Source organism: Pomacea canaliculata, linkage group LG6 (assembly GCF_003073045.1).
Source record: "Pomacea canaliculata isolate SZHN2017 linkage group LG6, ASM307304v1, whole genome shotgun sequence".
Lineage (NCBI taxonomy): Eukaryota > Metazoa > Mollusca > Gastropoda > Architaenioglossa > Ampullariidae > Pomacea > Pomacea canaliculata.
The window spans coordinates 18,806,598-18,822,760 of NC_037595.1; the positions used below are offsets into that span (position 1 = coordinate 18,806,598).

Here is a 16,163-nt window from a genome sequence, read left to right on the forward strand (position 1 = left end):
TTATAAAATAGTTTGCTCATTTATTTTCAGTGTAGAGCAGTAAATGGATCAATTAAGATATAATAGGGTATGTCTAGGTGGATGATAACATGGAGATAATTTTAAATGATCTGGAAAATGTAGAAGTGAATAAATCCTTCATTGCATCATTTCAATGCATTTCATACATTCTAATATATTGTTAATTAGCGCTTCTCTTTTGTATCGTGTAGTGTATTCTGGCTCAAGTCGTATTTCCTGGAAAAACTTTGTGCGTCCGCGCCGAACACTGATTTGCGTTCTTGCTGTCTAGTGTGATGTATTATTAGTCGGTATACTGGGAAGTCGTAACGTGTGCCTTGATAAAGCTTGAGGAAAATTGCGTGAAGTCATTGCGAATCCGGAGATGGTACTGTGTTCTGGAGATCAGGGAGATGTCTTTAGCACATGGAATCTGAGGATGAGCGGAGATGCGTCAACAACTGGCCTGGATGTGTGTACAGCCGTACTATTTCTAAAAGATGGCTCAGAGATGAAAGTAGACGAATTGGGACTCTGTGTAGAGAGATATAATTATGACATTCTCCGCAATCAACTCGTTGGAAACGAGGGTTAAATGATGGCGCCTTTCATATTAAGAATGTTGACGAACAAGTAATCGGTGACAGGATGAAAATAATCTTAAAGAGGTTATTTCCGGTATTAATGATATTCAATTTTTGTGTAATATAACGTACTGTACATTTAAATAGTTAATATTCTCTTTTCATCATATGCTGAATGTAATTTCTTTTTGTAGTCCATTTAAATAATTGCGACAGTATATGGTTGTGGAGTATTTTATAATATCTAAGTAGAAAATTGACTTTGTCATGCTGGAGTATTTTTATTCCTTTGAGAAGTGAACATGGTTCCATTTTGTTCGTGTTTGTTTGTGGTGATCAGTTCATTAAGGTGAGTAACACGAGTGGAGCGATAGAGTCATATCATGGCGAGTTCAACGTTGGCGTAGGTTCTGAGAGCTGCTCGTGTTTTTGGCATATAGATTTCATGAATAACTACTAAGTTCAGAGCGCGCAGGTCCACGCACAACCCTCATAGAATACCAGCAAGAAAAACGGAATATTTCACGTGTAATCTACTAAATTAGGACACAGACGAGTATTATGTTGTTCACGGATCGGGGGTCTTAACCAAAAAAAAAAATAAAATACACTAAAACCCCACATTAAATAGCCCCTAAATTCTAGTTAGGATATGTAGTTAAACTAACATATGCATCATGTCATGACCAGAAGCGGTACACATGAGTGCTATATAGACATCGTTGAAATATATTCTAGGCATGGCACACATGTATAGGCTGCGTGCGTGTGTGAGAGGTGTGTGTGTACGCGCATGCGTGCAAGCGAATCGCTAGAGGAAATACAAGTGGAAGATTGCAATTTTTTTTGGATAATTGTATCTAACTGACCCCTGTGAGTTGCCTGAGTATGAGAGCGCGGGTAAGCAGTGGTGGATTATGAACCACTAGCACACCACTTCCGAGTTGTTAATTAACGATGGGGTAAACAGCGATGAACTGTCATGTCATAAATGAACTTGATAATTGCATTTCGTATACTGAAGAACAGGCGAGAATCCCAGCCTACCTTTTTGTTAAAATCGCAGTTATAGTGACAGAGAGAGGGTTCTGGCTCGTTGTAGAAGACACACACGTTACTTCCTTAAAGATAATTTAATTGTTATCATCAGAGATACTATAGAATTTATTCATTGTCTGTAATGATGGTACATAGGTTTTGTGACGACGCTTTCTTGTATAGTATGACTACATTGATACTTGGTTGGCTTAGGTTCAAGCACACTTTCGTGCAGACACTTTATATTGTAAAGTCTTGGCATGCAGTCACAATGTACAGCATAGTGGATGGTTTTGAGACGATAAGCAATATCTTCCATCTGTGGCTTTGCCAGTACAGAGCAAGAGATGCCTTGACAATCAAACAATTCGTGGAAGTGACTCTGTCAGACGAGTGCACTGCTCAAAAAAAGGGAGGTCGTGGAAACCAAAATAGACTGCAGATCAGCAAGAAAAAGACCAAGGCTGTGGCTTTAGCACGCTCGAACAGGAGATAATGTGGGTGTTGATCCTTTTCCATCATAATTTAGACTGTATGATCAGTGGGTGACAGGTGGAATCTGACGCATATATAGGCTGAGGGGGTGCGTGAGAGGTAATAATGTGCGCATCTGGTGTGTGTCTGTATTCGTTCGCGTGTGTTCCGAGCTAAATCCGTAGGCCGCAAGTTTAGGCAATCGTGTGGTTACCGTGATGTGACGTGTAAACCGGACGCGAGTGGAGTGCACACGTGGTTAGTGTATAGACGTAGCAGATGTGTGTGTATTAAGAAGCATCAGATGATTACTTGTCGGAAGCGGTAGCAGGCTCGTTTGTGTGCGCGTATAGCTGTGCTATGCGTTTTTTGCGCACTTCGTAGCACAATAAATTATAATAGAATCAATTAAAGTATGTGGGAGAATCAGATAATGCGTGTAAATGTCATTCAAACGTAGAAAAATAAATCAGCGAATTAAGTGACGTACAGATAAAAGACGATTATTCATGTGTGCTCTTACGATCTTCTTGATTGTATTATTCGCTAGTTATTATGTTTTACGAGCAATTTAGATGTGAATATGCTTTCCGTGTTTAATTGATTTAGATTAATATAAAACATGAGGCATAGACGATCATAGTTAGTGTTCCGGTTTACTTCCATTCTTTTGTTATGCAGTATCGCATGAGACGAACTGCGGATATGAAGGAGGAACTAAGAATTACTTCGCTGTGACGTCTGATTCGAGAAACAGTCCATAAATAGAACATAGGATGAAAAAATGAATGTATAAAAGAAACGGTAGTTACTGATACGAGAGCTAATAAAATAGTTGATTCTACATTTGCGATTTTGTTTTTTGTGAGCGCAATGTCAGATGTTATGTCACAGTTGACACTTAAAAAGGGCAGAATACGTCGCATTAGTTATGATATAGCACTTATTTTCTTGTGGGCAAAACTATTAGGTTCGAGAAGTATTGTATTTAAGAATTGTAATTGGGCAGACTAGAGAATAACTGGTGATACAAGAGCGGAATGTCCAGTTTTGTGTCTAATCAAATGTGGAATAAGAAGTAAGACGAGATATTGTTAAAAGAAGAAAGACATGGATGAGCTCATATAAGACTGTTGAATGTTAGAAATTATATGCAATAGTGTAGAGGAGATTGTTTCGAATTGTGTTAACGTACGAATGGAGCAGTACGACACTAATACTCAGTATTGTGTTAGCACATCCATATGTAGCCTCTGAGCAGTTTTGTCTCCTAGTGTCATGGTGAGCGTCTAGGTCGAGCGAGCAAGCGGCTAGTCAAGAGATGACGACAAGGGCGACGTGCTCTGTTTCTGGTTCTGGATTGTGAGACTACACAGAAATGGCGTTTCTGATGTTCAGATCATAATAATTCTTGCTGTGCCGTCCTTTCGCTAGGATGTAATTGCAATCCAGCCATTTGCGAGTGCGGTAAACTAGCTGCCCTGTTCAGTTTTGGTGGTCAGAGATAGCAAAGTCTCTCGTAACAATCTTATGTGTATTTAAGTTTAGTGGGCACTCTGAATACTAATAACAGGATTTATAACCGGATAACTTTTGCAAACCTATGTATACAGGCTTTACAAAAATTAAAAAAAAAAACATTTGTCCAGCAGTTTCACTTCTAGTAGTATCTCTCTCAATCCACATATTATATTATGCAAGTATGAACTGAGAAAACTGACAATGCTAGGGTTGTGATATCATAATTCATGTTTATTACTCCAGAACAGGAAAAGTGATACGCCAAAAGATGCAGTTAGGGCAGTGAGAAAGATATCTATAAATGAAATATTTAATGGTCAACATCACCTGAAGGGAAGAACTGAGCACAATGATGCAAAGGTAGTTTTTTCTTTCTTTTATATGTAAATAATTTTAAAAATATTAAGTGATGTCTTCTTACAACATAGGTGATTAAAAAGCAGAAGAACCAGTCATGACAAACAGGATCTGATTCTTGACTGGTCTATTGACATTGCTATCATGGACGTTCAGAGCTGTTTGGGCATTAAAGAACTGCATTAATGTTCAAGAATACTGGATTAAGAACCATGAATATAGCTATAGCTTACTGACAAGTTTTTAAAAATTAACCACATGATTTCGAAGTCTTAGACAATTTCTGCTGTAATCTTCATTCACAAGCTTACATTGAACATGATCATGTTATCAATGTTATGATTATGTTAGATATAAAATGATGAGATATAGGATAGGAAAAAGAAGGGCAAGATGATTTTTTTTTTAAAACTTGAGAAAGTGCTAAGGTGTTTTTTTTAAAAAAGTTAAAATCCGATACCAGTGCTAATAATTCCTGCTGGTGTGAGGTATTCTTACAACAAAAAAAAAAAAAAACACACAAAAAAACAAAAGCAAAAAAATACTGTAGCGATGTGAGATAATATTTCGATATCGGGGTGAAGACAGGATAGCAGGATAAGCTCGGAAAAATTGTGAATACAGCCAAAAATCTGATTGCATCACTACCTATGATATATGTCACTGTAATTGAATATCTCACAATTTATATAATAACATTACACTTGCTTTCCAACAGCAGCTGCAACTAGAAACACTAATTTAAAGACAAGACAAGACCGTTTACCATGTTTAATAATCAATGCTACAGATTTTGTTAAATTTTGGTCCAGATGTGTGCCACAAAGAAAAAATGACCAAATGAAAATTTACTGGGGAACAAATGTGGACTCAAAATATGCAAGATCATATTGACTTTTTGAAGTTGGAAGAAAATTAAAGATGTATTGTTTGTGGTTCTTGCTCAGTGGTAATATATTCAAAAGATAATTAATAAATTCTTATCAAACTTAACAGTGAAATGAACAAAAAATGAGATCTCATCTGTTACATTTAAATGTAAATGTATGGAAGTCTGTTGAAGTTTGGCTTGTGCAGATGTTAAAGATAATCTGACCAAACGAGATCGGAAAATTGCATCATATAGAAGTTATTTTGCATTAGATTTACGTGCTCTTCAGTCAACAACATTTAATCATCAAATTGACATTTTGCAGTATTCTGGGGTTGAATGGCCAACTTGCAGAATCTAAAATGTATTGAAGAATAACGTTTGCTGTTAGATAGATAAGAAATTGCGTTTGCTAGCGTGCGTAATGTTGCAGATTCCAGTTTGGCAGAAGGTACTGACTAGGAGAAACATAATAATGAATTGAAATGGCAATATCATAGTAAAAATTTCATCTTTATTGAGAGGATAAAGGAATGACCCATAAGCGTGTGGATATATTGAGCTGCTAAGATCCTGGCGTCTATTTCACTTGTGCACACACATCACAGATTTTCAAGAAGGCAGCCTGCAAAATCAAGCATTTATAATATAATGATATATTGGAAGAAATGCAAGAAAACAACCCCAAGGAAAAATATCAAGTTATAATTGGTTGGGTTAAGAATTATAGCAACGTAAACGGGGGGATAGTTTCACCTAGGGCATCTAGATATTCTATTTTAAATAGATTGCACTATTTAGAAGGAGTTTATGAAAATAACAGTCTGATTATAATTCATTTCCTCTCTGTTTGACATTACCAGGCAACTATTAAGTACAGATCCTGTTGTTCGAGCAGCTGAACATTACAAAGCTTCACAGTCGAGGTATCCTGTCAATTTAGAGTAATGAGCTCAACTGGATTATCAAATATAGCAAGAAGCAGTCTTTCTAACAACACTACTATGTAAATTTGATCATCTTTAAATTTGACGTTTGATAAATGATGAATTTATTCACTAATTTTTCATAATGCGCTAAAGAAGAAACAAAATTTGGGACGGTCTATTGGCAGTAATGCACAGTAGTGCTATTAATGGTATGAATATTACCGTTTACTGTAAATTATTATCTATTTATTAAAGTAAGGATAATCAGCAGCTTTTACCTCTGGTGATGATACCTTGTTGGCAAGTGTGCATCACAGGCCAAACGATGAAGTGCTATTGCGCCTCTGCTGCCATGACTGCATGAGTTGTCTCAGCAGGACTATGGATGTAAAGTCCATAAAAAAGCTACCAGAGATGCACCCATCTTGCTGTCTGATGCTTTTGACATGCTTGACTGGTGGTATGTTTGCAGATGGTGGTATGTAATAAAATGTTGTTAAAAAATATGTATATGTATATAAACATGCATACTGAACTAAAATCTTATCCAACCAGTTACATTGAAATACACACTTATCAGTCTTTTCCTGACTATTCCAAGTCTCTTAACACTCTTTTCTAAAAGAAATGCCACAGGCGTCAGCTAAATGATTCACTGTGTGAGGCAAAACATGTTAGGCAATGCTCATCCTTCTGTGTTTGGTACTTTCCGTAAAAAATCAGGTGTGTGGGAGTGCAGGGACAGGTTTTCATAAGGCACTACTAAGCAGACATCAAAGCAGTTCGCTCCTAACTACTCCACAGACAGTATACTAAGCACTGGGTTTAGACACGGTTTACACTGTATACTTAAACAACACATCAAGGATAAGTAAAATAAATCCAAATAATGAAAACAAGTTTTAATGCCTCTGACCATTGAATCTTAGCAAAAGAGGGAACTGGTTTAGGCATAGCTGCTAGGCATGACAAGAGAGTAAAAATCGGAGCTTGAAGTGAAGCATATGCGCAGATATAGTATTTGTGAAGGAAGGTGAGAATGCATCATCAGAGAGAGCAGAAAGAGAAACGAGAACAACAAATAGGATTCGTAAAATTATAGCCAGACACAAAACTAATAGTAGCTCCAAGAAATGGACAAATAAAACAAATGAATCAAAAGATATACTTTTATATAAACTCCTTTGACATAAAAAACCAATAGATACTGAACGTCTTAATATTAAACTGCAACAGACCAAAATTACATGTTAGCTTATATAAATGAAAAACAAAAAGAATGCATCATTATACAACCAACAGGCATATTAGACAGATGACATCCAAACTCTACAAGCTAATCGCGTGTTAAGACATATAACTTAAGAAGAAACTACAACTTGTACAAGTTACAAAAAAAATCATAAGAACAAATACCAACTAACATGCACAAGCATACCTCTAACGTAGTAAGCAAACAGAGCAGGCAGGTCACACTCAGACCTATACTCCAGAAAGGAGGGGCACCGTAAGCTCATGAACAGAGATTCTGTAACAGGGGAAGGATACGCCACGGCTACTAAAACCTGGACTTAGCTGCCATACAACCAACACAAACCATCCACACCATAGCCAAAGCAAACCCCACCAATATCCATGAACATTTCATCATACGAGATGTTAGAAACCAAACAAGAGTCGCACACAAAGCAGGGTCGAGAGAACGACTCGAAAATCACTAGTCACTAGTCCAAGATAAAACAAAAAAGCAAAAGCGATGTAAAAAATAATGATAGATTATGGGTAAGACAATTCATACAATGGTCTTATGATAGTGGAGTATTCTTTGCAGGTCATGAATTGTGTGTATTGTCAGTTGGTATGTCATGATGTGTTCATAAAAACAGGTGCAACCATGCGCACACACATAAACAACACTCGGGCTTCCCACATTCTCTGATGTGTATCCTCCCCATTTTCTGTAAGGGTAGAGAAGACGAACAAAAAAATTGAAAGGCATCACATTGCTAAAAAAATAGGGTAGATACGAAAACATCAGAACGCGGTGTTTGAGAATAATTTTTAGCATGTCTAATATTAAAGTTCGTAATCAGCAATGCTTCAGGTGCAAAACACACAGTAGCTAGTATCACGAAGAGTTGCGAACCGTGAAGATCATTGAATACTCGACAGATTTCCAGCATACCTCGAACGTTCCGGGATGAGCAGCTTCTGTACAGCAGGGATAATTACGAAAGTATATTATATAATGGTTGCTCGTGTAATTAGAATGACTTCAGTGCACACTTTTTAAAGGTGAATATAGTATGTTTGCAGTCAACAAGTTAATATGTCTTAACGTTTTGTTTGTTTCTGAAGTTTGTGTAGAAGACTTATTGTTCTTGGTGAACCTTATATTCTTGTGTAAATAAATCTTTAGATATCATGTACTGCAGATATTTGGGCTCAATGTTTTCGTTGCTCTACATTTAGTAATCAATTCAGTTTTCTGACACAGAAATCTGATACCGCACTCCGTGCAATGATGAGTCACTATGTTGCGTCTCATCAAGCAAGAAGTAATCAAGCAGGCAATGGCTGGATGAAGAAGAGTAGAGCTATTGCTGTCTAATAGCACTATCGTTGCACAAGCAGACCAAGGGTCATAACTAGCGGTAAAAGTCTGACCAGAAATGTAGCTGATTGCCAGTTGGGGACTTGTTTTTCTGGCTAATGGATTTGAGCTGCAAAAGTAAGTGAATAAACAAAGATTTTCAAATGGCTGCAGGTAAATAATGTGGTTCTTGCTAAGTTCTGTCAGGGTTGAGATAAGAATACAAAAATGGAAAAAATCAACCATCTTGGTGTATTTTTATTTCGTTAGATGGGAAAATGGATAAAGATGGATGCAGTTATTGTAAGTGGCTTGCAAAAGGCAAGTTTGAATAATGCTGACATAAAGACTATCTACCTGTACATTGCAGTCAATGCACACACATCGATTTATTTTAATGAAAAGTCTTTTTTATTGTAAAGACAGAACATTGAGCCTGATGTTTTAAGTTTTGGCACATTCTCCTCACCATAGTCTTGTTGCTGTGAAGATTAACAAAATTTCAGAAGACTAAACACAGCCAAAATAACTGATGTTTGCATTCAAAATTTATCCAGTTATTTAAATTAACGCGTGAATATTTCTGGCTACAGTTTCAAAATTATGGTTGACTATCAAATAGTGCATGCTGAAGTAAGTCTGATGAACAAAAAAATTGAGAGATGGATGCACATGCTTGATCATAAATCATTGGTCTCATCATCCCTCACCTCCAAGCTTGTAAGCTTGTATCGAAACTCTTCTTACTCAGTTACTGCTCTCAACACACAGATAGCTTTAGTACAGAGGCAATTACACATTTCCATGAATTTACACTCTCTTTTGGTGTATAGGAATTCCATATGCAGAAAGACTGACATCAGAATGAGAAGTTTCTGTGATGTGTAATTTCCAAGGATTTCTAGAAACTCACTTCCCAAGGAGACTTCTTCAAAAATTGAAATATAATAAACATGTTAAAACATCACTGAAGTATTAGAGATTATGTAGTAGTAGTTACTGTTTTTCTGTTTATTCATGGACTATATCATAGATAAGCCGTGTTGATATAAACGTCCATGGGAAACAAAAATGAGGAAGCATGACAAAATCTAGAAACTGGTGAATGAGAAATCCTGAGAGCTTTAAACTACTGCCACAGAGAACAGAGAAGCTTGGAGCAAAAAATCATAATCATGTCACAATCAATTAAACTGTTGCATATAAGTGAATGCCCCGTAGCCTTGCAGCCATACAGGCAGTGACCTCGTAAGTAGTTCATACTAGACATAACATGTGAAGGTCAGAGTTGAACCCTTTATTTCTAAATCAAATAAAATTCCTGTAATTTTTTAGCAGTGTACCGATTACCATAAACTTATACCTGAATATCTCTGAAAAGTCTTCACTAATTTTGTCAGCTTCACGTCTGAGCGAATCTATACCATCTGCAGGCAAAAATTATTAAAAAATCATGCAGGTAACCAAACATATATACCATATACACGCATGGAATCATCGAAAGCACAAAGATATAATCAGATTTAGTAAATCTTCAAAAACAACTTAAAACAAAAGTGACTGCAATGACACAAGATGTATACAAACATGCTGGGCATAAATCTATATACAAAAAAAAAAAATTGGGAAAATAAAAGGACATCTATCTGAGCTATTAGTACATAAAATAGGACATGCATTTACTTTAAACTTTCTATATATATATATGTTTAAAATATCCCTTAACTGGTACCAAGTTATGCTCATCCATCAGTACTTTTTGTCAAGGAGACTACTTGATAAATGTAGTGGCTGACATAGCTCTCTTATAAATTATGTCAAATAATAAAGGAAGAATGCATGATAAATAGACTGTATGATGTCTAACCTTTCAGTTGTTTAACTGCTTCTACTCCACCAGGGGAAGGGTCACTAGGCCTGAGTGGCTTGACCTGCAGAACACTCATACACTCACTCTCAGTTGTACTACGTAACTCTGTTAGCCATTGTCTCACGGAGTCATCTTTTTTGCTGTAAACCAAATTAACATATAAATAAACAGAAATGTAAATGAAAATAAGGATCACTGAAGTAGCTACAATGACAGACTTACAAAAGTGTTACAGATTTCAAATTGCTCCCCTAATACTTTTACTTTTCTGAAGACAAAATTTTAGTAAAATATTACAGATAAAATTTACCTTGTCTTATTTCATCCCAAATCTGAATACTACTGAAACACGCAACAAATGTAATAGCAACAATCCTGTTGTTAATAAAGAAATCAAATAACAAGCACAAAATAAAAAAATTCCAGTTATACCTGTAAAATTGCTTTAGTCTATCCATGGCACCGGTGTCAAGATGCAGGTGTAAAATTATCGTGCCCTCAATGCTTCACAAGTGCATCTTTGAAGTTTACCTGCCTAAAGATGACAAGAGTTAAAACACTGAAAAAACACCCGATCTACGACAATCAATAATACATCAGGTAGCTGAAAGTATGGAAGCACGTACATTACCATAGTAAGGAAGATGTTACTAAAATTTTATTGTTAGCACTAAAGATTATTAGATTTTTAAGTTACTGTACTAATATGGTGACATTGCAATATTTACATTATATATTGTGGTTCACTAATACTTGCACAAACGCGAAACGGTTCATTGGCACAGACACTGTAGCTTAATAAGCCAATACATTCTTTTCTGTTTGTTTTTGTTTTGTTTCCATTATTGCGCCGATTAAAAATATTTAGCGTGCTCGTGGGACTGTAGATACCTACCTCAACGAAGCTCAAGGGCAAATTGAAATGCTTCAGTTTTTAATTGCCATAGAAATTTTTAGCAAATTTAATTTTTAACATACTGTTTGATGCTTCTGATAGTTAAGATAATATTTGATGGGTTCAAATTTGGCGTCACGAGTACTGTTTCCAATCCACAATTAGTTTGTTTCCATGTGCTGACACTGTTCTCACCTTCACAACAAAGAGCTCATCTGCGCACAATATCGCGACGAAAAGAAAAGTAGATTCGAACAGGAATTTCACCGTTCAGGATGGGAATGTGTTTGCCTTGTCTGGGTGGTTCTTCAGATGATTATGACCAACCATCACCAGTGAGAATGCATTTTGGTGTTTAAAAAATTCTCAAAACCATAAACACAGTAGTTAAAAAATATATTTTGCTACGGGTAGATTTTTGTGATGGTGTTTGTTGGTTTGATTCAGGGATGTTAAAGGCTCCAGAACTATTGTACTGGGTGATATTGACAAATGTCGTATGTGCTTTTATTGCAGAAATAAATATTCTTGTTAGTATAGATCGAGACTAAAGTAAAGAAGCAATCTCGAGAAGCGTTTTGACCACCATAACAGCGTAAGAGATATATGCACTAGTGACCAGGAGCTGGGGCTAATTAAGTTGTGTGTCATTAATGAACTTCCTTTATAATGACACAGCTGATAGGAATATTTAAGGGCTGGGGTCCATGGAAAATGTAGCAGGGCTTGTTCCCAGTGCAGTGTGAAGTTTAAGAGGTCCCAGGTTCATATCTCATCTCAGGATTCTTTCTGTATGTCTCACCTGTTTGCAGGAAAGGCCATCAGGGATTTTCTCCCTCATCTCTCACAGGCTGAAATCTCCTTTCGGTAGGAGCACTTTCCTACCAAACAAACAACCAGCTGGAAATTATTTTTTTTTATTATTATTTTTTTTTTAGGCTTCTGTTGAAAGTTGGTTCATTTATTGAGTAGGAAAATAATTTCACCTTGCGGCGATTTCGCACCATGAGGAGAGAGGGAGGAAACTGGAGTACCTGGAGAAAACCCCTAACACCCATAACCTGTGAACATAGAGTGTCCCATGACAAGATATGAACCCTGAGCCACTCACTGCAGTGGTGACAAGGTAGTGCTTTAACTACTACACTGGCACCCCAACTGAAGTTAAAATTAGGTTGAGCTTGTAAAGTCATGTGGTTAAATTTGATCAGGTAATGGTGATGATGTAGTCTAACCTAGTTTGTGAACTCTGTCTTATTTCCAGCTTGTATGTCATATGGTGACTCATAATACATTTGTTTCTTGTTTTTTAAATTTTATCAGGAAACCCGTCGAAGACAGCTGGCTGAAGCAGCAGAAAAGAGACAGAAAGAAACTGAGGCACGAGGAGTTAAAGATCCTGATGCACTGAAGCGTAAACAGAAGCGGAAAGAAGAACTGGAGAGGCAAGAAGCATCCAGGCCTGTAAATGAAGACGGACCTTTGAAGGTGGATGAAGGAGACACTGTTCTATTCTGTTTATTATAGCAAGAAAATGTGCAAAATGTAGCTGCAACAATATTAAGAGTGAAATTTAGGGAAATATCGTTTAAGGAATATCAGACTTTGTAACTGGTTCATGAACTGTTTATTAATTTTAATACAGCAGCATGTTTTCAAAGTGCAGTTTTAATTTATGCATATGAAAAGCTGAGTTTTTATCTCTTTCCTCCTAGTTCAAGCAAGACATTTAATAATGTAAAGAGAATGTGTTGATGGAGTCAATTTGTTTTGTGATTTAAATCCTTCTCACTTGGTAATGTGAAATACAAAATGGGAGAAAGTCACCTCATAGTACAAATGTGGTAGGAAAAAGGTTTATACAATAGCTGTCTTATCTTCTAAGGACCATTATAATCTTTGTTTTTAAATTATATGGACTTAGACTTTTAGCCTCATTACTCAAATGCATTTGAGCAGTTTCAGATAAATGATCTGTCTGCATAGTTTTAAATTGCTCTCTGTATTACTTTTTGTTAATGGCTTTGTTTCAGTGGCAAGTCTCATAATCTTCATGGGTCAAGTTCCAGATATTGCTACAGATCTTCATCTTGTGGACTATGTCATTTATTGAGTTTATGCTGTTTCCAGTTCAATAATAGTGCAGCTTTAAGATTTTTCTACATTCTTTTTTCCCTTTGCCTCATCTGTTAAGTATCTGCTAAGCTGTCATTGTTTGTCAGGTGTGTATTCTGATATTTCCATAACATCAGATAACTTCCAAAAATTGTTCATGTGTGTTACGTATAAAGTTTTAACACTCAAAGTCTAATGTTTACATGCAGCATTATTCTTAATCTTACTGGTGCAGTTCTTGTATAAAAATTGGGAGGCTGAAAAATTAGGTATTACATAGCTACTAACAGAAAATTATACATTTTTACATAAATATACCACTTTAAGAAATGCTTTAAATCTGGTTTGAAGATGTGTCATAAACATAATAGATGGTTTTTCCCACTGTAGCTGGACTGACTGACCCTCGCTACTAAAAGGCCAACACACCCTACTTTAGTTTAGCGCCAAATCAGTCCGTTATACTTTGTTATTCAAGGGAAGAGGACGGTAGTTCCCAAAGAGAATTTTTCTACAAAAAATTTTAGCTTTCGTTAGTCGGGTGCGTTGTCTAATCTTTTACCTCGCATTGTGTTCTTTTTTTACCTATCTTAACCACCACGCACCCGAACTCAGCTGACCTTGGAGTCCACAAAAGACCCTGCTTTACTTTACTTTCTCACTAAAGTGTCTTTTCTTCGGTGCATCAATTCCATGGATCTTCACGTGTGTTCTCTCTCTGCTGCTGTGTCATCACTACATGGACAACACAAACCTCACTCACGCTAGTGATGATCGTTCACCTCATTCACACGATGAGGACATAGGTATGACACACTCGTTGGCATTCTTTGGCACTGACACTCTCACACAGGTATTTAAGGTTCAAAGACATAGATTTATTTATATAATTTACACATACAACTACTATATCTATCCCGACCTACCTACCTAGCCTATCAAACTCTAGCACCTAACTCCCTGGGGTGGGGGAAAGAAGGCTGAGTGACACGAGTCGCTATTTTGTTTCGGCGCTGGGAAAACAGGTTTGGGCATTGCTTTTCGCCCTCTTCTTGTACTGGACAGCTTGGGTACTACGTCACCCACTGTCGCTGTCCGTCTCGCACGACCAAGCATGGGGTGGAAGGGGATGCGGGGTGGAGGGACTAAGCGCTGTCAGCGCTACTCGCTGACCTAAACAAGCGCTCCCGCTACACCCACAATAAAATTGAGCGATAGTATCCATCTTTATTGCACATATGCAGATTATAGTGTGTACTATTTTCAATAGTGTTACTGGTGTTTAAGGGCAGCCATATTATTAAGCTGAATTCCAAGATGCATCAGCTCTTATTTTGCTGCTAGCTTTGGGTGATTCTTCACTGGTGCATTCAAAATATAGATGGGATGTCTGGGCAGTGTGGTAGTGAAGATTTTTTTTTAAAAAACTGCAGCTATATGAATCTTCATTCTATAAATATCTTTGTCTTAGAAGAAGAAAGCTAGGTACAACTTTAAATTAGCTCAACAAGCATTTTTTTTCCTCTTTATCAACAGAAATGGTACTCCATCAAGTGACAGCAAACATACCACTTAATCCTCTGTGACCTGACCTAAGAAAACATTCCAAACATTTTATATCAGTTATTATTAAAGTATACTTTATGCTAAATGTTCATCTTTTTAATTGTCCATAGTCTTCTTGCTATGTTAAACATTACTTAGCCCTCACCTTTTGCTATCTTTTCATTCTAAATTCACCTGAGATCGTGTATCAGAAACAAGGTTAGGAAGATTATTTCGTAAATGCAATCTTGATTCAGGCCTGCTGTTTTGATCATTGTCTTACATATGGTCTGCAGGCTTCATCAAGCAAAATTTCGATACTCCTCACAGCTTTTCAAAATGTCTTTTCATGTTTGGTACATTTTTAAAAAATGTTACTTTATATTTTGTGAGTTTAGGATTCTATAACTGATATAAATAATCTCCAGCCTTGCTGATGTGTTTCATATCGCAGGTTTCATGTTGAAAGGAATATACTTCTGAGGGATTGCATTATGAAAGATATAGAATGCAACTTTTAGCTTGTTTGGTGTACTGGAGAGGGGAACACTAGCCAAATATATACACATTTAATTAGCTTCTAGTACATTGGGCGATATTCTGCTTAAGGCTTTCTGTTTTCAGTCAATTCATCCATGTAATTATAACATTAATTTATACTTATGCTGGGTTAGCCAGTTTCTGCATTATCCCTTGTTCATCTTGTTTAGAACATTTTTCTTACTCACCAAGGCAGAAATTCTTGTGTTGTTCAGCAAATAATAAAATTTTTAACTTTGAAAAAATACTTAACGTCATATTCATAAAAAGAATGCTTGAAAAGCAACCCACCATTAAGTCCACAATAGTTGGGATATATGTTTGGAAGAATTCCCTTTTTATATGTTTTGATATAGTTTCTGTGATGTGCCTTTTCTAGTGTTGAACAAAAAGTGTTTTGGTTGTGTCTTAATGGATCTTGTTCTGCACCTGTTACCATTTCATTTCCTTATTGCATTGCATAGATATTTCTGTAAATTCTCAGCTGTCAATGGCATTGCCAAAGATATTTTTGGAGTGCCAGTGCTATCAGACAGCACTGTTACAGATCATCAAATATTTTAGGTTTTTTACAACCTTCCCCAATGTTTTTTCTCAATGTGGTGCTGACTTACAAATTGTAATGTTTACAGTTTTAATAAATGTTGAATTAAAATGATCTTTCTTGGTTCTTTTTTATATGACATTAATTATAAATGAAGACAGGCTAACGACATCTCTTTATCGAATAGAATGTGATGTCTGGGTTTAATCTACACTGCACTGTCCTGTTTGAAGTCATAGCATACTTTCCTGAATTTTGTGACCTAAGCTTGGATGGCCCATATTATT

At 36.4% G+C, this 16,163-nt stretch overlaps 2 protein-coding genes across 6 annotated transcripts in view; one reads left to right on the top strand and one right to left on the bottom strand.

Annotated features, from left to right (window-relative positions):
- The window catches only part of LOC112565524 (protein inscuteable homolog), a 21,767-nt gene extending 10,470 nt beyond the window's left edge, over positions 1-11,297 (bottom strand). The window contains exons 1-4 of one of the 5 annotated variants that reach the window (XM_025240978.1): positions 11,133-11,297; positions 10,670-10,768; positions 10,235-10,377; positions 9,731-9,794 (exon numbers count right to left, since the gene is read on the bottom strand). In XM_025240978.1, the coding sequence (XP_025096763.1) occupies positions 9,731-9,794; positions 10,235-10,377; positions 10,670-10,695 (233 nt within the window). In that variant the 5' untranslated portion in view covers positions 10,696-10,768; positions 11,133-11,297. Of the gene's footprint in view, positions 1-9,730; positions 9,795-10,234; positions 10,378-10,669; positions 10,773-10,965; positions 11,109-11,128 lie in introns of those variants that run through there. The other 4 variants (XM_025240979.1, XM_025240975.1, XM_025240974.1 and 1 more) reach the window with 4 other exon arrangements.
- A 13-nt stretch (positions 11,298-11,310) lies between these two features.
- Positions 11,311-15,987, top strand: LOC112565527 (small VCP/p97-interacting protein-like). Its single transcript, XM_025240990.1, has 3 exons — positions 11,311-11,467; positions 12,456-12,620; positions 13,166-15,987. Exons 1-3 carry the CDS (start codon positions 11,408-11,410, stop codon positions 13,178-13,180), a joined length of 240 nt encoding a protein of 79 aa, XP_025096775.1. The 5' UTR covers positions 11,311-11,407; the 3' UTR covers positions 13,181-15,987.
- The last annotated feature ends 176 nt before the right edge of the window (positions 15,988-16,163 follow it).

Bases quoted from the DNA above. Each gene is read 5' to 3' on its own strand.
- LOC112565527 (XM_025240990.1), top strand. From the start codon at position 11,408: ATGGGAATGTGTTTGCCTTGTCTGGGTGGTTCTTCAGATGATTATGAC. The intron at 11,468-12,455 runs GTGAGAATGCAT...AAATTTTATCAG, and splicing joins ATTATGACCAACCATCACCA to GAAACCCGTCGAAGACAGCT.